The 25954-nt window shown below is 46.3% G+C and overlaps 1 protein-coding gene across 2 annotated transcripts; it reads right to left on the reverse strand.

Moving 5' to 3' along the window:
• Positions 1 to 1304: 1304 nt before the first annotated feature.
• FAM83A (family with sequence similarity 83 member A) lies at positions 1305 to 14339 on the reverse strand (the record flags this gene model as incomplete). 2 transcript variants are annotated; one of them, XR_014566789.1, is made up of 5 exons in its annotated part: positions 1305 to 2604; positions 2834 to 4267; positions 7890 to 8014; positions 11640 to 11807; positions 13857 to 14339. XR_014566789.1 is itself a non-coding variant. In XM_083749284.1 (4 exons), the coding sequence occupies 4 exons, from the start codon at positions 14337 to 14339 to the stop codon at positions 3718 to 3720; spliced, it is 1326 nt and encodes a 441-aa protein (XP_083605410.1). In that variant the 3' UTR covers positions 1305 to 3717. The 2 variants fall into 2 exon arrangements, 1 of the variants encoding a protein (XP_083605410.1); XM_083749284.1 differs by having other exon boundaries at positions 1305 to 4267.
• Positions 14340 to 25954: the final 11615 nt, after the last annotated feature.

The following is a 25954-nucleotide window of genomic DNA, read 5'->3' on the forward strand; positions in this document are numbered from 1 at the left end:
TCCCCCTCAAATTTTGATCATGGAAAATTAAAGTGCGGCTTATATTCGCAACCTTACGGTAAGCAGCCAAGAGTGCATCAAAGTGGCACCCTCCTTATGCGTAGTCCCCTGTCCTCTCCCCCAAGGCTGGGAAGGGAGAGAGCGAGGAAAGTGAGTGGCTTATATTCTGTTAATTTATCTTTCTCCAATTTTAAAGGTGCGGCTTATATTCAGGTACAGCTTATATTCGGGCCAATACGGCATTATGCTTCCCGTCTCAGAATAATCCACATTCCAGATAGTTAATAGTTCAGTCCTTGGTATTTTCCAGCTAAACAGTCAGGTAACAGGTGACGGGGAGATCCAGTTACCTTGACATTCTACATAGCAGCTTTTTATATATTAGGCATCAGGCAAAAACTTTCCTCTTTAACCAGGCCTTTGGCTGATTGACATCAAATGCCCTTTTAAATGTGTTGTGGAAGAGGGGATTATTGGGTTGTTTTTGTTTTTATTATGTATTTTGTGTTTTTATATTGTGATTTTATGTTGTAACCACCCTGAGATCTACAGGTATAGGGTGGTATACAAATTTAATAAATAATACTAATAAAATAATAGGGACAGTTCACCTTTTTTTCAGGGTAGGTATGGGACCACATGCCAACATGGCTGCAGCTGAAGTGTAAAAACAGGCGTGGTTGAGGGCTGTGGCTCAAAAAGCTGCCGTCCAAAATTTGTTTCCCTATCAGCTAGTGGAAACGGTTTTTAATGATTTTATATTATTATTACATAAAGGCAGAGGGAAGTGTGGAGCAGCTGGGGCATGTCAACCTGGAAAAGGAGCCCATTTAGGAGAAAGAAAACTCTGATCCTAAACCTCCACTCCCTTTGTGGGATATCTTTGGGAGAAAAAACGGCGAAGGATTAAACCCTACACAAATCCGGAATGGAGTCTCTTAAGACTAGGTGTCAGCAAGGTTTATCTTCCCTGGACTGGATCAGTCCTGCAGAGATCCCTCCATGGGCCGGATTGTGTGTGCTCCCACGATTTCTGGCGTCTGTGCATGCGCAGACGTGATTTCTGGCATCTGCGTCTACGGAGATGTGATTTCCGGTGCCGCGGAAGCAAGTCCCTGCACTGCGCTGGTTTAGCACAGCGTGCGAGCGGGCAGCTCAGTTTGGGGGCGGTTTGTGGGCCAGTCAAACAACCTCCCATGGGCCTTAAGTTGCTGACCCCTGCTTAAGATGGTTGGATGGCACTGTGTATGCCACCCAACTCCTGTACCAAGCTGGTGCCAGACATCTTTGGACCACATCAGCAAGAAGGAGAGGGGGTCTTGTCATCTGAGCAGCCCAGGACCTCCATACAGACACATGCCCAGGCTTGCGCCACAGGAGGTCAGTTCAGTGCTGCTAATGCAGCAGTTTGACTTCACCCCCAGAGGTGCACTCCATTGTCTCTCAAGACAGGCAGGTGCCAACAACATATATAGGGTGGAATTCAATGCACCGCTATGCCGAATGTTCCATCTGAGCAAAAAAATTCAGCTTGCTGGGCGGAAATGTTTTCTGCAAGGTTTTTTAATTTTGCATATGTTAAAACATGAAGTACAAATGAAGAGCAGATATACATGAAAGCAATATACATGAGGAAGATGCCGTGGATACGTAGCCCCAGCGACCTAAAAGGATACGGCACCAGGGATTGCAGGTTTGAGAGTGGGTAAAACAGATCCTGCGAGTGGGTGTTTTGCCTAAATTAGCATCACTAATACAACAAGGTTCTCTCTCCTTCCCCTCCCCAATGTTTTTTCCCCCTCTCTTGCCCACAGAATAGATGAATACCTAGGGGCAGAAAATGCACCGTCTTCAGCCTAGGTTTTGCGTAAACAAGTCTTAATCCTGCAGCCCTAAGTGTAGTTACCCAGGAGTAGGACTTCTGAATAAAAAGGCATCTGATTGTATTTACAGTGATCTGGCCTAGTTCACACAGATGTCTAAAGAGGTGCTGAAACGTTTCTCTGGGTTACCAGAGCTGGGGGTGGCTGGGGCCTTTACAAAGCTAACACATTCAGGAGAGGACTAGGTTTAGAAGTCCCTGACAACTGGTTTATAAAGACGGATTATTATTATTTTTTAAATTAAACTGAGGAGCATTCGTTCATTTGATTCTCTCATCATTGATCTGAAGTGGTGCAGTCCATGAGCAGTTCTAAGATTTCCTGTGTTCTCCGTGATTTGCATCCAGTGTTAGTCCTACTCAGAGTAGACCCATTGAAAGTGGTGGGCACAACAAACTTGGATCCGTTAATTTTAAATAGCTCCACTCTGAGTATAACTTAGTTGGATACAAACTTTAGACTTCAAGATTATTTTCAAATGCAATCTTAAGGTCTTGTATTCTTTCTCACACACACAAGCACGGAGTTGTTTGTGTGCACACGAATTTGACCTGTATGCTGATCTTCAGGGTTTGGCAAGAACGAGGTCTACTCAGAGTTTTTTCTTAGGGTGCATTTCTTTCTCCACTGATGAATATGGAGTCTGTTTACATCTAACTGAACTCAGCGTTTGGTTTCACAGACTCCTCAAAATCATGAACTGCATACTCTTCCTGATCAGCTTTCTACTAAAGTGGTACCTCGGTTCTCAGACGTAATCCGTTCCAGGAGACCATTCGAGCTCTGAAATGTTTGGAAACTGAGGCACAAAGGGCTGTCTACAAATTCAATTGAAAAACACCCAACGGAAGCCGTTCGACTTCTGAGGCGCGTTCAAAAACAGAAGCATTTACTTCCGGGTTTTCAGCATTTGGGTTCCGAAACATTCGTCAACGGAGACGTTTGAGAACCGAGGTACCACTGTATAGTTTTAGGATTATTTTTATCAACCCCTCTCCCCCGGATTTCCATTTCTAAGGCATCTAATGCAATTTTGTGATGTATTTCTCATGTTGCTTAGCCACCCTGGAGATTGTCACTTTTCACCTTAAAGAAAAAAAGACAACTGAGATTCTCAACCTGTGGAAAGAGCAACCAGGTCACACTTTTGGGCTACTGTCTGGCCGTACTCAAACCATTCACGCTCATCGCGATGAAAAGACTGTGGGATGTAAAAATCAGGTGCAGTCAAACACAACATTGCTAGAGTAGACATGAAGGTTGTCTCAGTCCTCCAGATGGATCTTCCTGCTCTCCAGGACTGAGACAAAACTTCCTATGTGTAACTTGAAATGGGCGTGGCCTTTCCTGAAGTAGAAAGAACCAGAACCACAGGCTGGCAACCATCTTGTCTCCATCAATGCCATCTTAACAACAGCACTAATAAGATGCACCCTTAGCTCCAGTCCAAGAGATGAAAAGGGGAGCTTTCTCCCATAAGGAGATAGTCACCACATTTAAACTATGTTCTAACCTTTTAAGTCTGCCTTCTGGGAACCTTTGTGTGAACAGATGATTACTTTTGAGTAAACGTTTTATACTTTACCGAAGTCTGTGTAGCGTCTTATTATAGGAGGGATTAAACGGGGAAGATACCAGGAAATATTTACAGAGACTCTAACGAGTCTGAGCAAGCTATCTGCTGTGCGTGTGTTTTTAAAAAAGGGGAATGTTAACTCTGCTGATTTTGTTGAACTTGTAAAGACAAGTTGGGATAGGATACCTTAGACAATATATCCTTCCCCGCATCCCTAAACATTCGCACAAAGACGGCAAACCCCTGGCCCCAGTCAAGTCATCCAATCAGCTTGGCATTGTGAAGGCACCTCCAGACTGGGTTCATCTGTGCCCTTTTGACATCCTCTTGCCTCATCCTCATAGGCCTGTAGATGTTGACCTTGTTGTAAAGGACCGCTGGCGAGTCACTGATGTATTGCCGGTGGTAGTAGTTGACCTGGATGCCATTTGGCTGTGGGTTCATGTAGGTGGTGTAACCATGGAAAGAATGGACCCTGCTGAGAGGCGACGGAGACGCCGGGTGGTTGGTGCGGACAGGAGCCTTGGGAGGCTGCCTGCTTCGCGAGCCACTGTGGTTCGACGGGCAGCTGAAGGGGTCAGACGGGGTGCGGAGGCTGCCCTGGTTGCTGCTGTTGGTGAGGCTGCCTTGGGTGGCCGCCGTGCTCTTGTTGAGCAGGAAGAGGGACGTGTGTGACGGAGGCCTCAACCCGGCCACAGGCTTGGAGAGGGCGTAGAGGTGCCGGAACTCCTCGTCAAACAGCTCCACCACTTGGCCCGTGAACTTGGAGAGGAAGTTGCGGTGGACTTGGCCGCACAACCACGTGAAGCTGGGAGGCAAGAGGAGGTGGGTGGTTGGGTGTGAAGCGGGGGAAAGATGGGGAAAATATCCAGGTTAACAACTTGGAATGGCATAGTAATAATAAGTATTATTATTTATACCCCGCTCATCTGGCTGGGTTTCCCCAGCCACTCTGGGCAGCTCCTAACAGAATATTAAAAACATGATAAAACATCAAACATTAAAAACTTCCCTAAACAGGGCTGCCTTCAGATGTCTTCTAAAAGTCAGATACAGTCATACCTCATGTTACATCCATTTCATGTTACGTTCTTTCAGGTTACATCCTGCGGCGTCCCGGAAGTACCGGAAAGAGTTACTTCCAGGTTTTGCCACTCGTACATGCACAGAAGCGCAAAAAGTGGTGAATGGCAACCCGCGCATGCACAGATGTGCCGGTGCGGGTTGCGTTCTTTTCATGTGGTGAACGGGCCTCCGGAACGGATCCCGTTCACAACCAGAGGTACCACTGTAGTTGTTTATTCCTTGACATCTCATGGGAGGGCGTTCCACAGGGCAGGTGCCACTACCGGGAAGGCCCTCTGCCTGGTTCCCTGTAACCTCACTTCTCGCAGTGAGGGAACAGCCAGAAGGCCCTCGGAGCTGGACCTCAGTGTCTGGGCAGAATGTGTCAGCATCGCCCTTGAGTCAGTGTACCAACTGGCCTCATGCACTACAGCCCCGACTGGGCTAGGCGAGCTTGGTTGCACTGCCAGAAACCTCCTTTCCCACAGGAACAGGTCACAGTGCTGTGGACTCACAGCTTGGAGCTGAGAGCACCGGATTCACTGTCTCAATAATACAGTCATTGCGCAGCAGCGTTTTGCAGTCTTGCAGAGTATAAACCACTCGGAGAGCAGCTCTGTAAAATATCCTCCTTTATTCTATAACTACAGCTATAATACAAAACTATATACAGAGCTAAATATTCTGAGCATAAATCAATGCTATACTCTGAGTGCCTGCAGCTGCTCTTAGCAGCAATCTTATCTATAAACACGATCTCTTGCACTCTGTCTCCGACACACTGACTGACTCTCTCTCACACACAGATTCACTCACTTGACTAATTAAGTAGAGAGCAGTACATTGCTCCTCCTCTCTGTAGAGTCAGCAGAGACCTCAGGAGATTCTCAGGAGATTCTTGGGTATGGGAGGGGTGAAATCTCCTCAGAATGATGGGGGTGGAGAAGCTCCTTCAGGTATACTGGGCCGTTGTCATTTAGGGTTTTACAGGTCAATACCAACACTTTAGGGACGCGGGTGGCGCTGTGGGTTAAACCACAGAGACTAGGGCTTGCCAGTCAGAAAGTCGGCGGTTCGAATCCCCATGATGGGGTGAGCTCCCGGTGTTTGGTCCCTGCTCCTGCCAACCTAGCAGTTCGAAAGCACGTCAAAGTGCAAGTAGATAAACAGGTACCGCTCCGGCGGGAAGATAAACGGCGTTTCCGTGCGCTGCTCTGGTTCGCCAGAAGCAACTTAGTCATGCTGGCCACATGACACAAAAGCTGTACGCCGGCTCCCTCGGCCAATAAAGCGAGATGAGTGCCACAACCACAGAATCGGCCACGACTGGACCTAATGGTCAGCGGTCCCTTTACCTTACCAACACTTTAATGGTCAGCACCAACACGTAGCCTCTTCTACACATAACTCAAGGGACTGATGTGGACTTAAGAACATAAGCCCATCTAGTTCAGCATTCTACCCTCACCGTGGCCAACCAGATGCCTGTAGGAAAGCGGTCAAGTCATAGACTCATAGATTTGGGAGGGACCACGAGGTTCATCTTGTCCAACCCACTGAAATGCAGGAATTTTTTGCCCAAGGCGAGGCTTGAACCCACGTCCCTGAGATCAAGAGTCTCGTGCTCTACCGGTTGAGCTAGCCCAGGCTATATAAGAAAAAGTGTTTTGACTTGCAATTTTATCAAAGAAGTTCCATGTGTCCAGGTTTTCTTCTTGTTGAGCAACTGGGTGGAAAATGGCTTGCATGGGTTTATAAAAGTTGCTTTCTTTACCCCCTCTGCAAGTAAAACTGGCTAGAATTGTAAGGGATCTGGAATATCTCCAAGAGCTTGAGGGTTTTTCCGCCTGCTTCCCATCCCCTAACCGGCTCTGCCCATTCTTAACCAAAGGAGGAAAATCCCGATTTCAGCTTCTTTTCTTACTGTCACCAGCTGTTTTTCAACATGCACCGTTTGGGGGCTTGAGGGAAGATTTTAGGTTTCTGCATAATTTAGCTTTGCATAGCTAAAACATAGGCAGGTGTGCCAGATATTGCTTAATGCCGCATATCAATGTCATGACGAGGCAGATGCATTTGTGTGTGTTTGTAAGAAAATTAATTGGGTGTGAAGATCTCTTCTAGCCCAAAGCTAGCATAGTTCTGTTTAAAGTTGGTTTCTGGGGAAAAGAAGAACCAGCATAAGGCGGGACTTTGTTTTGGAGAGCACACCTCTAAATCACGCTCCTCAATCCCCTATGACTGCAAGCAGTGATGATGATGATGATGATGATGATGATGATGATGATTATCAGTGCTCACTGGTACAGAGTACCAGTACCTCTCTCATTTTTATCAATATATGAGTACTGGCACTGCATTATTATTATTTTACCCCAAAAAAGCAGTGATTGCAAAAGTTCAGGCACAAACAATGACACCTGTATGAAGGCTATCGGAACACTGGGTTAACTGTTCAAATTTAATACTGTATGATGTTAAACAGCATCTTAAAAAGCAGAGGTATCACCTTGCCGACAAAGGTCCGTATAGTTAAAGCTATGGTTTTCCCAGTAGTGATGTATGAAAGTGAAAGCTGGACCATAAAGAAGGCTGATCGCTGAAGAATTGATGCTTTTGAATTCTGGTGCTGGAGGAGACTCTTGAGAGTCCCATGGACTGCAAGAAGATCAAGCCTATCCATTCTGAAGGAAATCAGCCCTGAGTGCTCACTGGAAAGAGAGATCCTGAAGCTGAGGCACCAATACTTTGGCCACCTCATGAGAAGAGAAGACTCCCTGGAAAAGACCCTGATGTTGGGAAAGATTGAGGGCACAAGGAGAAGGGGATGACAGAGGACGAGATGGTTGGACAGTGTTCTCGAAGCTACCAGCATGTAAATATGAATATGAATATGATGAATAGGAATATGATGGGGCTACTTGTTTGATATAGCATATGCTTTTTGGTGGGGGCTCTCCTGAAAGGTTGCCCATGAAGTGGTCTGAAAACTGTTGTCATGATTAAAATGCATCTTGTAACTTCAAACATTATTTTAGTAAGTTGGCAACCCAAATACGCAGAAGCACTCGGGCCAACTTGTGCATTTGGCAGCCTAGTAAGTTAATCTTTTTCTTAGAGATATTTATGCTTGTGATATAGTCACACAGAAGAATTTTTTTTAAAAAAATGTATATAGCAGCAAGGGAGGTGTAGTAACCTGGCAGCAGTTACTGCTCCTCATCTGCTTAAATTGTTCCTCTCACCAGCCAAGCGGCACAAATGAACTGTCAAGTTCTTCTTTCCTACAAGCTTCAGCACAGAAGACAGCTGTGAGCACAACCCTCTCTTGCAACGGGGTGAATGGATGTAGCAGGTGAGCTTACCTGTACGATCCAGACAGAACATATCTCCAGTCTGAGATGATGAATTTTTCTTGGATTTGCCCGGAGAATTTTCGGCCCGATTTGGCACAGTAAACCTCCCCTGTGACGCTCCGCACGGAAATATTCTGGGAAGTTACCAAAAAATGCTACAAGTTAGTCACAATCTCTTGGCCTGACCTACCACACAGGGTTGTTGTGTGGTTAAAATGATGCAAAGCTATCAGCTCCTTGGAGGAAAATATTGACATATAAAATATTGATGGTTATTGTGCATCTCACAAATCAGACTAAAGTCCACAAAAACTTATGCATTTTTTAAAAAAAATTGTTAAGGTGCCACAAGATTCTTGGTTGGTTTTGCTGCAAAAGGACTAGAGTGTCTGTTTCTCTGGAAGCTGTTATTAATTGTTTTTCATTATTTATTTGTGCTCTTCTATAGTTACTTGTAAATAATACCACTTGCATTCTGATGCACTTCTGAGTTCCACTAGAAACCTGCCCCATTCCGGCCAGAGAATTACGAAAGTATGTGGAGCCCTCAGATATTTTCCAAATTGCTTTCCCAGTTGCCTCTGCTACCTCACTACCGTCCATCTCCCCGACAAATCTGACGTTCCTTCAGGTGTACGAAGGTGAAATTCCAGCTCCCGACGCTTTATCCTTCAAGTGGGATATGCAACAAAACGCCGGGTCATCCCAGGCTTTCGGCACATATATGATGGATTTGTAATATAAGGTAAAGGTAAAGGGACCCCTGACCATTAGGTCCAGTCGTGGCTGACTGGGGTTGTGGCGCTCATCTCGCCTTATTGGCCGAGGGAGCCGGCGTGCAGCTTCCGGGTCATGTTGCCAGCATGACTAAGCCACTTCTGGCGAACCAGAGCAGTGCATGGAATTGCCGTTTACCTTCCTGCCGGAGCAGTACCTATTTATCTACTTGCACTGGAGTGCTTTCAAACTGCTAGCTTGGCAAGAGCAGGGACTGAGCAACAAGAGCTCACCCCATCGCGGGGGATTCGAACCACCAACCTTCTGATCGGCAAGTCCTAGGCTCTGTGGTTTAACCCACAGCGCCACCCGCGTCCCTAATATAAGGTACAAGCATCTAATATGAAGCTTGACAGTTGCGGGCTGGAAATCTCTCCGTATGGCCCACTTCTGCCATAAAGTATGCATTTGACCTCATCTATTGCTCTCTCCCATCGATCTGCTTTCCAAGCTCCTCCTCAAGGCTTTGTTTCTCCCCCACGTTAAGCACAAGTGGGAACCAGGGGTACAGAATGTTGCTGATGCAGATTTTAGGGCTTGATCTATTCACTAGCCAAATTCCCTGGCATATTATCTCCTTGCTCCTACGAAAACAGACAACCCAAGAGCTGACGCTTTGCCATCCTTTAATCCAGGCGTGGTTTACTCCCAAGGCCCACCCAACCCAGCAATTGTGCCAATAATCCAAAAACTGGAGGGGGGAGCCATGTATCTTTATTGCCCCCTCCTAGTCAGCAGATGGGTCGCTCGATGAGCAGCAGTTGATCTGGGCAGCCTCGTGTCCTGTTTGTATCTGCGTGGCATGTTTTGTGCCAAGGTCCACACCTGCTTTGGGTCACACCCACTGTGGGTATGTTCCTTCAGCTCTGAGGGTTGGCCAAGGGTGAGCCACAGCCCTTCAGCTGAAGGAAGATTAGACAGCATTGTGATGATTCCATCAAAAGAATCTGCTACCTTGAATTGGCCACGTCATCAGATATAGGACCAGCCCTAACTACAACCAGATACCCAGAGAAAGACTATAAGCAGGACCAGAGCTCAAGAGGGTTTTCCCCTCCTGTGGTTTCCATCAGCTGGTGATCAGAAGTGTACTGTCTCATGACTGGCTGATGGGCACTAGCTTGGATAGCATAGTTCTATTTTAAAGTTGGTTTCTGGGGGAAACAGAACCAGCATAAGGCAGGACTTTGGTTTTGGAGAGTACACCTTCAAGAAGTGTACTGTCTCTGACAGCAGAGGTAGAACAAAGCCATGTCAGTATCAAGCCACCAGGGTAGGCAACCACCGATAGTCTCAGGGCAGATCTGCACCATACCTTTAAAGAACATAAAGGTAAAGGTAAAGGGACCCCTGATCATTAGGTCAGTCTTGGCCGACTCTGGGGTTGCGGCGCTCATCTCGCTTTATTGGCCGAGGGAGCCGGCGTACAGCTTCCAGGTCATGTGGCCAGCATGACTAAGCCGCTTCTGGCGAACCAGAGCGTTGCACGGTGTTACCGGAAAATCCGAGGGCTCCCTTGGACAAAAAGTAAAGACACCAACCAGAGTAAATTGGAGCAAATCAGCAGCCTGTAGGCTTGGCCTTTATTGAACTGTTGCAACAGAGTGCTCCCCTCACTTGCAGGTGAGAGAAAAGACACAGAAAAATGGTGTGCAAGACCTTATAAAAACTTTTGAAATTCCCCTCCTCTAGGTCAAGCCCACCCCCAGAAACATCATGCATACATTACAGAAAGGAGGGGTTGAGGGAGGAGTTGCAGTGGTAACCTGAGTGTCCTGTCACCTGGCTGGTTCCCTTCTCTCCCCCTCCCCATGAGTCACTTCCAGAGACAAAGGGGAGTTTGCAGTTTCCTGCCCCCTGAGGGAAGATCTGATCAGTGTCCTTTGTTTCAGTCCATGCTGAATCCACTCCCATATGCAAGTTCTTTGTGATCTTGATTGTCTTCTGTCTAGGACCATCAGGGTTGGCATAGCAACTGGGCAGGGCTCCTGTAGATGTGCTGGGATGGTGAAGGGATTATGGCTGCCCTGTATCAAACCTTCCCCATTTTGTAGTCCTTCCTTCATGGAGTAAAATAAAAATGGAACAGTGCAAATCCGATGTATGGTTGATTTTCTTATGAATTTATAACAGAAGTGTGGCGTATGTAGTGTGTGAGTGTGAGTGTGTGTGAAGTTTGTACAAACTGAATGATTGGGGTGGGGGGTTCCTGCTACAACGGAAACACCGTTTACCTTCCCGCCGGAATGGTACCTATTTATCTACGTGCACTTGACGTGCTTTCGAACTGCTAGGTGGGTAGGAGCTGGGACTGAGCAACGGGAGCTCACCCTATTGTGGGGATTCGAACCGCCGACCTTCTGATCGGCAAGCCCTAGGCTCTGGGGTTTAACCCACAGTGCCACCCGCGTCCCTTTTAAAGCACATAGAATTGTTGAATTGGAAGGAACCTCAAGGATCATCTAGTCCAACCCCCTGCAATGCAGGAATCTCAACCAAAGCATCTCCGCCAGGTAGACATCCAACCTCCGTCAAAAAATCTCCGATGAAGTCCACAACCTACTGAGGGAGTCCGTTTGACTGTCAAACAGCTCTTACTGTCAGAAATGTTTGCCAGCACATGGCAACCCCCAGAGAATCCTCGGAACTGCAGTTTGCTAAGGGTGCTGGGAATTGTAGTTCCGTGAGGGGAAAACTGTGGTTCCCAGGATTATTTGGCTTTAAACATGTGTTTTTAAAAGCATGGTGCGGATCTGCACTGATTCTCCATGAATTGGAAAGAAAAAAGTCCTCTTTTAAAGACATCTAAGCTGGTGGCCGTCAGAAAATAATGAGGGCAAGGTCCCCCCCCCCCACTCCTTTACTTAAAACAAGCTAAGCCAAGACAACACACATGCACCAAAACAACCTTTCTATCGCTGTGTTTTGATTCAAGCTGGTTGGGGCTTGGGGAGAAGGATGGACTAGAGACTGCAATAGTACCTTGAAGTGACCTTCGGCCACATGGAGCTTGTCGCACATTTCGGTGAAGAGCTTTAGGTTGCTGTGGTCGAGCAGCAGGTAGACAAACACCCTGCGCTTGTTTGCGGCTTCCAAGACATCGCAGAATATCTCGGTGTCAGTGAACACATCCATCAGGATAGCCAGGACCTGGGATGGGGTCCAGAAGGAGGAAGGGAGGGAGGCAGATGAAGGCCAAGCCAAAATACACTCTGAGGACCTGGGAACATCGTACCTGCCAAGCAGACCGGTGGCAGTATAGTGGTACCTTGGTTCTGGAAGTCCGTTCCAAAACCAAAGCATTCCAAAGCCAAGGCGCGCTTTCCCATAGAAAGTAATGCAAAATGAATTTTACTATCTAAGAAGACCATTGATGCATAAAACGAAAGCAATAAGCAATGTACTGCAGTCACACAAGCAATCAATCAGTAGCTGATCTGGGTTCCGCGCATTCACACAAAAAAGAGCCGCAAAAAACAAAAACGTAAATTAAATAAATAGCAAAAACAGACAGACCTCAGCGTAACACTCAAAATGGAAGTGTGGCACTCAGATCGGAGGCATAACACTCAAAACAAGAGCACGCTCGGCTTTCAGAAAAAGTTCGCAAACCGGAACACTTATTTCTGGGTTTGCAGTGTTTGGATTCCAAGTTGTTTGAGCACCAAGGCATTTGAGAACCAAGGTACCAGTGTATTTATTCAGAACTTGCTGAGCATTCAAAGCAAGCTTTAACTCAGCCATCCCCCCAGCAGCCCTGCAAAGTAGGTCAATATTGTAAGTCTAAGTCCCTGCGGATCGCGTTCTGCTTAAATCGCAGAGGCCAGAGATGGCAAAGGATCGTCCCCCTCTTTTTCCACCCGTATGGGTGCCGCAGTAAACTCAAAGAAGCACACGAAACCAAGACCCATGGCTTGAATGGGTATCATAAAGCACATTCTAGGCACTGTAGGGTGCTCTGGGAGCTGTAACTCTGTGATGTGATCTACAGCTCCCATAATTATTGGACGGAAATAATGGGCTCCGGTTGTGCTTAAAAGGTATCATGTGTATTCTCTGCAAAACGACTGTGAATCCTGGGAATCCTTGCAAAATGCTGGAGTAGAGAATGCTCTCACCCGGCCGCCTTTCTAGTTAGCTCCTGGGAATCCTTGCAAAATGCTGGAGTAGAGAATGCTCTCACCCGGCCGCCTTTCTAGTTAGCTCCTGGGAATCCTTGCAAAATGCTGGAGTAGAGAATGCTCTCACCCGGCCGCCTTTCTAGTTAGCTCCTGGGAAGGCAAATAACAGGTCCTTCCCTGCCAAAAGGAAGCTCTGTATTCATTCAGGTTAAAATGTAAGAGGGGATAACCATAAATCTGAAAGCAAGGTTTTCTCAAAGATTATCGCCATCCGTCCCCTCCAGCCACATATTAAGCAAGCAAGGATGGGGACTTCGCTGCTTCCATGCAAACGGAGCACATCGTAGTTCAGAGGTAGAGCGTTTGGCTTGCAGCTGAAGGTCCCAAATTCAATCCCCAACATCTCTAGGTACAGCTGGGACCATCCCCTCCCTTAAACCCTGGAGAGCTGCTGTTCATCAGTGTAGACAATGATTCAGTTTAAGGTTCTTCCTAGATCCCAAATGACCTGGGCATTGCAGAGGGAACAATGTCCACTGTGCTGCTGACACGTTGAGCTCATAAAAATCATTGAATTGTAGAGTTGGAAGGGACCCAAGGGTCATCTAGTCCAACCCCTTGCAATGCAGGATTCTTTCGCCCAACATGCGGCTCAAACCCACAGCCCTGAGATTAAGAGCCTCGTGCTCTACCGACTGAGCTGTCTGCCGTCCTTCTCACCACATCAGAAACCATACAATAGCTCTGGACTCTGGCACAGCTTCTGGCTTATTTATTATTATTTCGCTTGGCTCATTTAATGTTTTATTATTGCATTCCTATCCCACCTTTCCTCCAAGATGGCATACATGGCTCTCCCTTTCTCCATATCATCTTCCCAACAACCCTACCAGACAGCTTGGGCTTAGAGTTGGTGGCTGACCCAAAGTCACCCAGTGAGCTTCACAGCTTGAGTGCACCTTTGAACCCGGGTCTCCTTGCCTGACCCACCACAGCCCTTGATCCTTGCCTCTCCAGGCCTAGCCTGCCTGCATATTGAAGCTCGCCCATTTGCCCACCCAAATCCCATCTGCCATACCTGACTGGTCTTGTTGATGCAGCGGCGTATGATGTCCCGGATATTGCTGTTCTTATCCGTCTGGAAATACACTGTGGCACTGGACTTCTCCTTCAGGTAGGGCTTCTCGGACGCACTCCATGTGTGGAGAAGAGCTGGTTCGCTGCTCTCTGAGACGAGAGGGAAGTACGTCCCTGACTGGAGGGACCTGGAGTCATTATTCTGCCTCGGCCCGGCTTCGCCATCGGGGTGTGTGTCGCTGGCGTAGTAAGGCTCCCTCGCGTTCCTCTTGATGTACTGAGCTTCCACTGTGGACAAGAAGTCCACTTCTCCTTCTTCGTCCAAGGCCTTGAGATAAGACTGGAGCCCACCATCTAAGAGGGCGTCCGTGGCCAGCCGGACACTTTCGTTGTGACTGAAATCCAGTTTCGCCAACCGGAAGGACCAGTTTTTGACGTCCTCCAGCCGCCTCCGGATCTTGCCCATGTGTCTTGATCGATTCATGGTTCTTCACTAGGCCCATGCGCTCGAACAGAGGGCTGGATCCGGTCTGGCCTGGCGTGGTACTGGCTTAGGCAAACAACAACAACAACACACCACTTGCAAGCTGCGTAGGGTCCCACATCCAACATCTGGAGGTGCCGGGTTGCAAACTCTCTTTTGTCAAGAGCATAATTTGTTAGTGAAGAAACCCACAAACCCTCAGCGCCTAAGGCGAATTGTCCTAACCACCTCTCTTCTCGATTCCACAGTGCGGGTGTTTCTCTAAAGAGAAGTCAAGCAAGCTTAGCAGATGCACTTCAGTAACAATTATGCTCCAGGTGTCCCAAGCTGATGAGTTTGCTCATCTGAGAAAGCTACACCTTCTCCTCAGGGCCCAAGAAAGTGGGTGATGGGTGGACCAAGAAAGAAAGCGGGGGGGGGGGGGGGACCACAACCCACCAGATGCTCATTATCCAATTATGATTTCATCAACTGATTTCCTTTTCTCCTGTCATTCAGTCAGGCAAGGCAAGGCAGAGCTCAGGTGAAAACAGAAGCAGCATTTCTGAATAACGTTGGAATAGCTCAGTCTTGACAGACACCTACAGATTTAAAGAGGTGTGGTGAAGGTCATGTTTAGTCCAGCTCCCTTGCAAGATGTTCACAGCTAGAGAATCACCAAGGGATGTGGAAACTTGTTTCCTGAAAGTCTGAAGACCCCTCACTGCCTTCTTGATTCATCCAGTGTTTGCCTTTCTGCTCTTCAGATGTGTTGGACCATAACAGCTCGCTCAGTCAGCATAATCAATTGCCAGGGATCCAACAGCAATGTCATCCAAATATCTGGAGGGGACCAGTTTGGGGACGGCCAGACTAAATCACTGAAGGTTGCAAGTTTATTCCACACATACCCATGTCTGCATAAAAGCTTGGTATTAAGGTTACAGGGGGATCTGGTTTGATTTTATTTTTTAAACCAGGTTATACCACATGGAGGGACGCAGGTGGCGCTGTGGGTTAAAGCCTCAGCACCTAGGACTTGCCGATCGAAAGGTCGGCGGTTCGAATCCCTGCGGCGGGGTGCGCTCCCGCTGCTCGGTCCCAGCGCCTGCCAACCTAGCAGTTCGAAAGCACCTCCGGGTGCAAGTAGATAAATAGGGACCGCTTACCAGCGGGAAGGTAAACGGCGTTTCCGTGTGCGGCTTTGGCTCGCCAGAGCAGCGATGTCACGCTGGCCACGTGACCCGGAAGTGTCTCCGGACAGCGCTGGCCCCTGGCCTCTTAAGTGAGATGGGCGCACAACCCCAGAGTCTGTCAAGACTGGCCCGTACGGGCAGGGGTACCTTTACCTTTACCTTTATACCACATGGAAGGGACATGGGTGGCGCTGTGGGTTAAACCACAGAGCCTAGGACTTGCCGATCAGAAGGTCGGCGGTTCGAATCCCCGCGACAGGGTGAGCTCCCGTTGCTCGGTCCCTGCTCCTGCCCACCTAGCAGTTCGAAAGCAGGTCAAAGTGCAAGTAGATAAACAGGTACCGCTCCGGCGGGAAGGTAAACGGCGTTTCCGTGCGCTGCTCTGGTCACCAGAAGCGGCTTAGTCATGCTGGCCACATGACCCGGAAGTGGTACGCCGGCCAGCAAAGTGAGATGAGCGCCACAACCCCAGAGTCGTCTACGACTGGACCTAATGGTCAGGGGGTCCCTTTACCTTTACTTTTATACCACATGGAGGGATAAAACTATAGGAAAATGTGTCTATTGTCTAATGAAGAGCATTTATGTTTGACATATGTCAGTAGTTTATTGTTATTGTAATTAATAGCAACACAGGGCTGGGCTGGGCTGGGCTTGCTGGGTCACAACTTGAGCAGGCCAGTTTTAAACAGGAAAGGCATTTAGCAATTCTAATTATCACAGCCTGCTGTAAACCGTTGAGCAGAAAGTCCCAGTGCAGAAGTGTATGTGAGGAGCAATATACAAAGATCCTTTCCCTGCCATTTTCAATCATGCACCAGCCTTTAAGGTCCAGTTAGTTAACTTGACATTAACGAACCACAGTTTTGCCCTCAACATCTGCTTGCAGCTGCACCAGGAACAACAAAAAAAGCAATTAGCCAGCAACCTGCTAAAGGCAATTACATGGGAGAGAGTCATTTGGCATCATTAACGGGTAAATAGCGGCCTGTCGGCTCGTATCAGACCAGCTGAAATGTGAAAGTGTATGACATATGCCTAAATTACTGGGGCCTTTTCTTGTTTGGTCTTTTAAAATGCTTTTTTATATGCAGGCTGTATTATCATGCATTGCTCAGCAATGAAAAGCCATAAGTAGATATGAATTTCTAGGTGTGCTCCCCCCATTTCCTACACCTAAGAGGAGCCTGGAAGGCAAATATTCAAATGCTAAATATTTTCCCAGCATGGAAAGGCAGGGGTGGAAATGCTTTGCCTGTTCAATTGCTGTCTGTAATGCAGCTGTTGAAGGAAAGCCTAGAGGCTCTGTCTGTGATAAATACATAGAAATGCTTCGAAGGTTGCAAATCTATTGAAAAAAAGACATGAGACTAGAAAGCTGCTTTGTTAGCAAATGCTCCCCCCCACCCAGCTGCATAGAAAAGGGAATTTTGTACTGAAGAAGAACGAAAAGTTGCGTGTGTGGAAATGGTCAGCAATAGTACAATGCTAACTTAGTTTCAGTACAACATCAATACAGCATAAATAATACAGAATAATTAATAAATCAGAGACATCACCTTGCCAACAAAGGTCCGTATAGTTAAAGCTATGGTTTTCCCAGTAGTGATGTATGGAAGTGAGAGCTGGACCATAAAGAAGGCTGATTGCTAAAGATTTGATGCTTTTGAATTCTGGTGCTGGAGGAGACTCTTGAGAGTCCCATGGACTGCAAGAAGATCAAACCTCTCCATTCTGAAGGAAATCAGCCCTGAGTGCTCACTGGAAGGACAGATCCTGAAGCTGAGGCTCCAATACTTTGGCCACCTCATGAGAAAAGAAGACTCCCTGGAAAAGACCCTGATGTTGGGAAAGATGGAGGGCACAAGGAGAAGGGGACGGCAGAGGACGAGATGGTTGGACAGTGTTCTCGAAGCTACCAGCATGAGTTTGACCAAACTGCGGGAGGCAGTGGAAGACAGGAGTGCCTGGGGTCACAAAGAGTGGGACATAACTAAACAACAACAACAGCATGCTCCTTTGCAGATCTGCCTGAACTGGAACTATTTTTGCTAAGCAACGATTTGGAGCAGCAAGGAATTGGCAGCGCTTTTGCACATAATGCATTTGTTCATTTCAGGGCCATCCTTTTAGTTTTGCATTTTATTTTATCTGAAACCAGTGGAGGAGAAAGAGAGGGTGTTGGGCTGGGAAGGGAGAGAGCCCTACTCTTTGTAGCTTGGAAAGATCAGTAGCTGCAAACCTCACTGTCTCCACCCCCTCCCCACCTTACAGGACAGGAAGGATCAGCTGACGTCGAGGGTGTTTCCCCGTTTCACATAGAGCTTTGCAGCAACACCGCTCCGAGCGCCTCGTTAGCGCAGTAGGCAGCGCGTCAGTCTCATAATCTGAAGGTCGTGAGTTCGAGCCTCACACGGGGCAACGGCGGCACTTTTTTCTGAACCCTTAAAAAAAACAGAAAACCCCAACCCTTGCAACGCTTTCGTTGCAGCGCTTTGCCCCCCGAATTTCCTTTTATAGGGTTGCCCGTGAAGCTCCTCGCCTGCATCAAAACTGACCTAGATTGCATGGTATCCAAACTACAGGGGCGGAAATCCAAGCAAACTGCTTGGACCATTTTGCGAGAGCATGTCTTTTTTTCAATCGTTTATTTAATCAGCTCGAATTGGGTTGGATCCCTGCAGGCCGGATCCTGGGCACGTGCACGGAAGAAGTAAATCCCACTGAGTTCAACGGGACTCCCCAGAAAGTATTCATTATGGAGGATGCATTTAAAATTGAAGTTTGCAGCACCTCTGCTTACTTCCGAGTAGACATGTGCAGGATCCTCTTGCTATATGTCAGCCGCTTTATGCATGCTCACTCAAAAGCAGGGTGGATTTGATTTAAATCAAATCGATTTAAATCACTAGTCAGTAAGACTTGATTTAAATCATTTATTTTTTTTACAGAAAGACTCCTTATAATCTTAATTTTTACAACCAGATGAAGGTTTCATTTTTGAAATAATAAATTTTCAGAGTCGTTTTTACAGTTATATCAAAAATTATTGATTTGGTTATACTATTAGAAATACATACAGATAATTATGAAATTATGGTGAGGTTTAATAAGTTAACTGTTTATATTTGGACAACTTTTCTGCTGTACTTTATTGGAAGGAGAAAGATAATCATTTCATTAATAACAGTTTGAACAATTTATTTAACTAAAACAGTAACATTATAGCATATGTATCCATGTTTGTTAACTGATGTGGTGAAACAATTTTTTAAAAGGTTTTTTTAAAAAAACTTAGATTGAATTAGCACACATGAAAAACTTAAAACAAAACCTTATTTACTGATGAATAGCCTTTGGACTATAATGTAACTTAAACAGAAAACGATCTTTAGGAAGGTTTTCCCTCCAAAAGCATTTTATTTTAAAAATCCAATTTAAATTTTAAAAATAGTATATATATATATATATATGCAGGTTTTGGTGTCCTCGGGTGTCTTCCCGTGTAAAAGTTGGGGTGTCTAGGCGACGTTTCGACGAGGTCTCACTCGTCATCCCGCTCGATCCCGTATTGCTGGTGTTGGGACGCGGGTGGCACTGTGGGTTAAACCACAGAGCCTAGGACTTGCCGATCAGAAGGTCAGTGGTTCGAATCCCCGCGATGGAGTGAGCTCCCGTTGCTCGGTCCCTGCTCCTGCCAACCTAGCAGTTCGAAAGCACGTCAAAGTGCAAGTAGATAAATAGTGCAAGTAGATACCTCCGACGGGAAGGTAAACTCGATCCCGCTCTGTTCCAGTAACAAGAAGCCGAAAGCACCAGCCTGAAGATGACGAGTGAGACCTCGTCGAAACGTCGCCTAGACACCCCAACTTTTACACGGGAAGACACCCGAGGACACCAAAACCTGCATTCCTGTACCCGTGAAAATCTACGAAAGCAAATATATATATATGCTTTCGTAGATTTTCACGGGTACAGGAATGCAGGTTTTGGTGTCCTCGGGTGTCTTCCCGTGTAAAAGTTGGGGTGTCTAGGCGACGTTTCGACGAGGTCTCACTCGTCATCTTCAGGCTGGTGCTTTCGGCTTCTTGTTACTGGAACAGAGCGGGATCTCAATGTTTGAGTTCCTATAAATACTGTAGAGGGGGTGTGGTGTCTAGCCTCCAATGTTCTGGGCAGAGAGGAAGTTCCCAGGCTAGTGTGCCTTTTCTTCTTTTGTTCCTTAATTACTTGAGAGATACCTTGAGTGATTTCTTGAGTGATATCCTGAGTACCACTTAGGTGGGTCATTAGGTGTGGATTAGTTGCTAAAGTCTTTGTGTCTTGACCTCTTGAACTTTGTGAAGAGTTTTCCTGAGAAGATGGCTGTATTGCACTTAGTTGTGCTTTGGCTTGGCTTCGTGTATAGGGGCGAGCTGTGGTTTTGTGGCTTGTGTCAGCCAGATCTGTGTAGGGATTGCAGGGGGGTGCAGCATCCGGAGGTGCCACCATGGATTGGCTACTGGATGGTGTCAGTAATTCATCTGTGGAGAGGGTCTGGGTTTGGGTCTGGTGTGGTTGATTGGTGTTGGCGTTCTGTGTGCCTCTGGATCTGGTGTCAGTTTTTGTGGAGAGGGCTAATTTCCAGATGTCTGGCAAGCGGGATGTGTCGTCACGCTTGTTCATGTTGTGAGGGTGTTTCTCTATCTCGATGGCTTCCATGATTATTCTCTTGTGGTGATGTTCCGTGTTAAAGAGCAATTTGGAATCTGCAAAATTAATTTCGTGTCCTGTTTCTTTCATGTGTTGGAAAAGAGAGGAAGTTTTTTCTTCTTTTTTGACGGCATTCTTGTGTTCTGCGATACGTGCATTTATTCGTCTGTTTGTTTGTCCAATGTACGTGGCTGGGCAGACTTTGCAGGGTATTTCATAGATCCCTTGGTTTTCCAACTGGATTTTATCCTTGGGGTTTCTGAGGATATTGGCTATTTTTTGGTTGGTGCAAAAGGCTGTTTTGATATTGTGTTTATGGAGGATTTTGCTAATTTTATCTGTAGTGCCCTTGATATAAGGAAGGAGGGCCATGCCATTGTTTTCTTCTGTGTCTTGGTTTTTGGGGGGTGTTTCCTTTTGGATTAGCTTCGTAATCCTGTTTTGCTGGTATCCATTGGCAATTAACACATTTGAGAGATTCTGTAACTCAGTTGTCAAGTGGTCTTTGTCAGCCAGGCGTTTGGTTCTGGAGATGAGAGTCTTGGCTACGGAGTTTATTTGTGCAGGGTGGTGGTGTGATTGTGCATGTAAGTAGCGGTTGGTGTGTGTTTTTTTCTGGTAGATAGTGTGTCCTAGGGAGCCATCAGGTTTTTTGTAGATTAGGACGTCAAGGAAGGGAAGTTGGTTGTTGGCTTCTATTTCCATAGTGAATTGTATTTTGGGGTGTAAGTTGTTGAGATGTGTGAGGAAGCTATCCAGTTTTTCCTTCCCGTGTGGCCAAATTACAAAGGTGTCGTCAACATATCTGAGCCAAAGTTTGGGTTTGTGTTCTGACTTGTCTAGAGCGTTGGTTTCAAAGTGTTCCATGTACAGGTTTGCGATGACCGGTGAGAGGGGTGATCCCATAGGTGCTCCTTCTATCTGTTTGTATCTTTGTCCATTGTGGATGAAGTACGTGTTGGTTAGGCAGTGGTTGGTCAGGTCCAAGATGTATTCGGGGGGATTGTATTTGTTTTGAATAGCTGTCAAGGCTTCATTAATGGGCACTTGTGTGAAGAGAGATACAACATCGAAGCTCACAAGTAGGTCATTAGGATGTAGGTTTTGCTTCTTTATTGTTTCTATGAACTGGAAGGAGTTTGGTACGTGTGAAGAGATGGATTCTGCATAGACCTCACATAAGACAGACACACACACCAACAAACTCCACAAACTAGAGAAACGCCAGAAGCCCGGCCACCCTCCACAGCAACCCATGAAACAAACAGTACATAACATATCAGACAGGATCCTCACCACAACTGAAACCAAAGTACTCTCCAAAGGTTTCAACTTTGCAGTCGCCCCGAGACGCATCCCCACGGAAAACATCATATGCGGAGTCGAAGCTAGCCTAACCAAATTCAACCCAGATGAAGCCAATAAAATCAGACTTGAAGTCACCAACATCCTCTGCTCCAGCAAACCACCCAGAAGCAATTTACACAAAGAAGAACAGAAAGCACTCACCAACCTGAGGAAAGACAACAACATAATCATTCTCCCAGCAGACAAAGGTAATGCCACAGTGGTGATGAACACATCGGACTACCAAGCAAAACTATCAAAGCTACTCCAAGATCCTGCCTACAAACCTATAAAAACAGATCCCACCACCTATCTGGAAAAAACCACCAAATCCAAAATAAAAGCCTCTCCTATCAGTGAAGAAATCCAGCTAAGAATCATCCCCAGAGAAAAATCATCCAGATGCCCCAAACTCTACGGCCTCCCCAAGATACACAAAGAAGGAACACCACTCAGACCAATAGTCAGCTCCATAGGCTCACCTCTACAAAATCTCGCTAAATTTCTCGCCAAGCAACTTCAGCCCTATGCAGAATCCATCTCTTCACACGTACCAAACTCCTTCCAGTTCATAGAAACAATAAAGAAGCAAAACCTACATCCTAATGACCTACTTGTGAGCTTCGATGTTGTATCTCTCTTCACACAAGTGCCCATTAATGAAGCCTTGACAGCTATTCAAAACAAATACAATCCCCCCGAATACATCTTGGACCTGACCAACCACTGCCTAACCAACACGTACTTCATCCACAATGGACAAAGATACAAACAGATAGAAGGAGCACCTATGGGATCACCCCTCTCACCGGTCATCGCAAACCTGTACATGGAACACTTTGAAACCAACGCTTTAGACAAGTCAGAACACAAACCCAAACTTTGGCTCAGATATGTTGACGACACCTTTGTAATTTGGCCACACGGGAAGGAAAAACTGGATAGCTTCCTCACACATCTCAACAACTTACACCCCAAAATACAATTCACTATGGAAATAGAAGCCAACAACCAACTTCCCTTCCTTGACGTCCTAATCTACAAAAAACCTGATGGCTCCCTAGGACACACTATCTACCAGAAAAAAACACACACCAACCGCTACTTACATGCACAATCACACCACCACCCTGCACAAATAAACTCCGTAGCCAAGACTCTCATCTCCAGAACCAAACGCCTGGCTGACAAAGACCACTTGACAACTGAGTTACAGAATCTCTCAAATGTGTTAATTGCCAATGGATACCAGCAAAACAGGATTACGAAGCTAATCCAAAAGGAAACACCCCCCAAAAACCAAGACACAGAAGAAAACAATGGCATGGCCCTCCTTCCTTATATCAAGGGCACTACAGATAAAATTAGCAAAATCCTCCATAAACACAATATCAAAACAGCCTTTTGCACCAACCAAAAAATAGCCAATATCCTCAGAAACCCCAAGGATAAAATCCAGTTGGAAAACCAAGGGATCTATGAAATACCCTGCAAAGTCTGCCCAGCCACGTACATTGGACAAACAAACAGACGAATAAATGCACGTATCGCAGAACACAAGAATGCCATCAAAAAAGAAGAAAAAACTTCCTCTCTTTTCCAACACATGAAAGAAACAGGACACGAAATTAATTTTGCAGATTCCAAATTGCTCTTTAACACGGAACATCACCACAAGAGAATAATCATGGAAGCCATCGAGATAGAGAAACACCCTCACAACATGAACAAGCGTGACGACACATCCCGCTTGCCAGACATCTGGAAATTAGCCCTCTCCACAAAAACTGACACCAGATCCAGAGGCACACAGAACGCCAACACCAATCAACCACACCAGACCCAAACCCAGACCCTCTCCACAGATGAATTACTGACACCATCCAGTAGCCAATCCATGGTGGCACCTCCGGATGCTGCACCCCCCTGCAATCCCTACACAGATCTGGCTGACACAAGCCACAAAACCACAGCTCGCCCCTATACACGAAGCCAAGCCAAAGCACAACTAAGTGCAATACAGCCATCTTCTCAGGAAAACTCTTCACAAAGTTCAAGAGGTCAAGACACAAAGACTTTAGCAACTAATCCACACCTAATGACCCACCTAAGTGGTACTCAGGATATCACTCAAGAAATCACTCAAGGTATCTCTCAAGTAATTAAGGAACAAAAGAAGAAAAGGCACACTAGCCTGGGAACTTCCTCTCTGCCCAGAACATTGGAGGCTAGACACCACACCCCCTCTACAGTATTTATAGGAACTCAAACATTGAGATCCCGCTCTGTTCCAGTAACAAGAAGCCGAAAGCACCAGCCTGAAGATGACGAGTGAGACCTCGTCGAAACGTCGCCTAGACACCCCAACTTTTACACGGGAAGACACCCGAGGACACCAAAACCTGCATATATATATATATATATATATATATATCCACCCTGCTCAAAAGTAAGCCCCATGCATCTGATGAGTAAGAACCCTGCTGCTTCCTAGGTGAATTGGATACTGCCTTCTTTTGCTTTGGAGAGAAATCAGCATAATTTAAAATGCCACACTGCCCACGGTTTAAGCACCCAGTGCTCATCAGTCCTTCAGACAAGCAGCTCCTAAACTTTTCTCATTCGCCTTCCACACACCCTTGCACCTACACTCTCAAAACACAAAACCAAGTCATGCATTTAGGAATTCCCCCTCCCCTGCATGTTGATGGGCAGGAGAAACGGGGCCTTTTCTGCTGTGTCCCCTCCCTCCTTCAAGATTAAGGAATTCCCTCCCTATGGAGGTGTGGGTGGCCCAAACTCTTCAAATTTTTAAGTGAGGTTAAAAAAACACACCCAGAAAACTTTCTGAGTTTGAGCCACCTCTGTTAACCTGTTCTTTGAACCCATCTATTTGCAGTTCCTAGTCATTTTTAAGCTGGCCTTTCTCTTTTAATACACCTGTGGCATTGCTGGGTTTTAAATGGTTAGTTTTCAAAATCAGTTTGCTTTTATGAGATGCAAGCTGCGATGTGTTGTCATAGATTCGGAAAACTGCAATTGGCAGCAGTGTCCGGGCAGAAATCAGGACAATCCGGATGCATGGCAGCCCATGTTGGCAGTGTCGTTTTTGAAAAAGCAGCTCAACAACTTTTCTGTCCGGATTTTCACTGTTTGAAATATGGCAGCCCTAAATCTGCCCCTTAGGTAGGCTGTGCCTTAAAAGCTGGCGAACAAATAAATTTATAAATGGCTTTGTATGGGGGCGGTGCAGTCTATATTTCTTGTTTTTAAACAGTGAGTATTGTATTTTCCGATCTGGTTTTATCTTCCATGGCATGCAAGTTTCTAGAGGAAGAGAGAACTTGAGAACATTCAAACCACACCCACCCACACCCCACCCCATGTGTTATGGCGCTGAAACAATGTGTTTTCTCATTATGTGACATGCTTCTGTTTGGCATCAGTGAACATCATTTTTGTCAGTAATTTAAGAGATTGCACATAGACTCCATTAAGGTGGGTTACTGGAATTTGTGCACACTTATTCCACTTTATACAATCAGTGGGGCCAAATAAGCTTGAATCCAAGCACTACAGTATTGATTTGGTAGAATTGGTCGAAATGTCACCAGACCTATTTCTGATAGGGACACCGAGCTGCATGCTTTTATGCACCATGTATTGCTGGTGTTGGGACGCGGGTGGCACTGTGGGTTAAACCACAGAGCCTAGGACTTGCCGATCAGAAGGTCAGTGGTTCGAATCCCCGCGATGGAGTGAGCTCCCGTTGCTCGGTCCCTGCTCCTGCCAACCTAGCAGTTCGAAAGCACGTCAAAGTGCAAGTAGATAAATAGTGCAAGTAGATACCTCTGACGGGAAGGTAAACGGTGTTTCCGTGCACTGCTCTGGTTTGCCAGAAGCGGCTTAGTCATGCTGTCCACATGACCCGGAAGCTGTACGCCAGCTCCTTTGGCCAGTAAAGTGAGATGAGAGTCGGCCACGACTGGACCTAATGGTCAGGGGTACCTTTACCTTTACCTTATTGCTGGTGTTATGTACTGAAGTTCTCACCCTCGGCCAGCAGGGGGACACTGTAGATAGTTATGCAAATGAAGGATCAAAAGTGACGTTCAGTGATTGGATGGATACTGTAGATAGTTATGCAAATGAAGGATCGAAAGTGACATTCAGTGATTGGATAGTTTTAGAAAGTTGTTACAGTAACAAGGTACTGGAGCTCTATATAAGCAGGCTGACTGAGCCCTTCCGTTCAGTTCTGTTCTGGCCTCTGAATAAAGAAGAGCTGTTTGAAGAATGCGATGTCGTCTGATATGTTCACCCACAACTTAACAGCTGGTGTTTTATTTGAAAATACATGTGTCTTTACTTTAAAGATTTGCTTTAAAAAACAGCTACACC

The sequence above is a fragment of the Podarcis gaigeae genome (assembly GCF_964106915.1).
Source record: "Podarcis gaigeae genome assembly, chromosome: 7".
In the NCBI taxonomy this organism is placed as follows: domain Eukaryota; kingdom Metazoa; phylum Chordata; class Lepidosauria; order Squamata; family Lacertidae; genus Podarcis; species Podarcis gaigeae.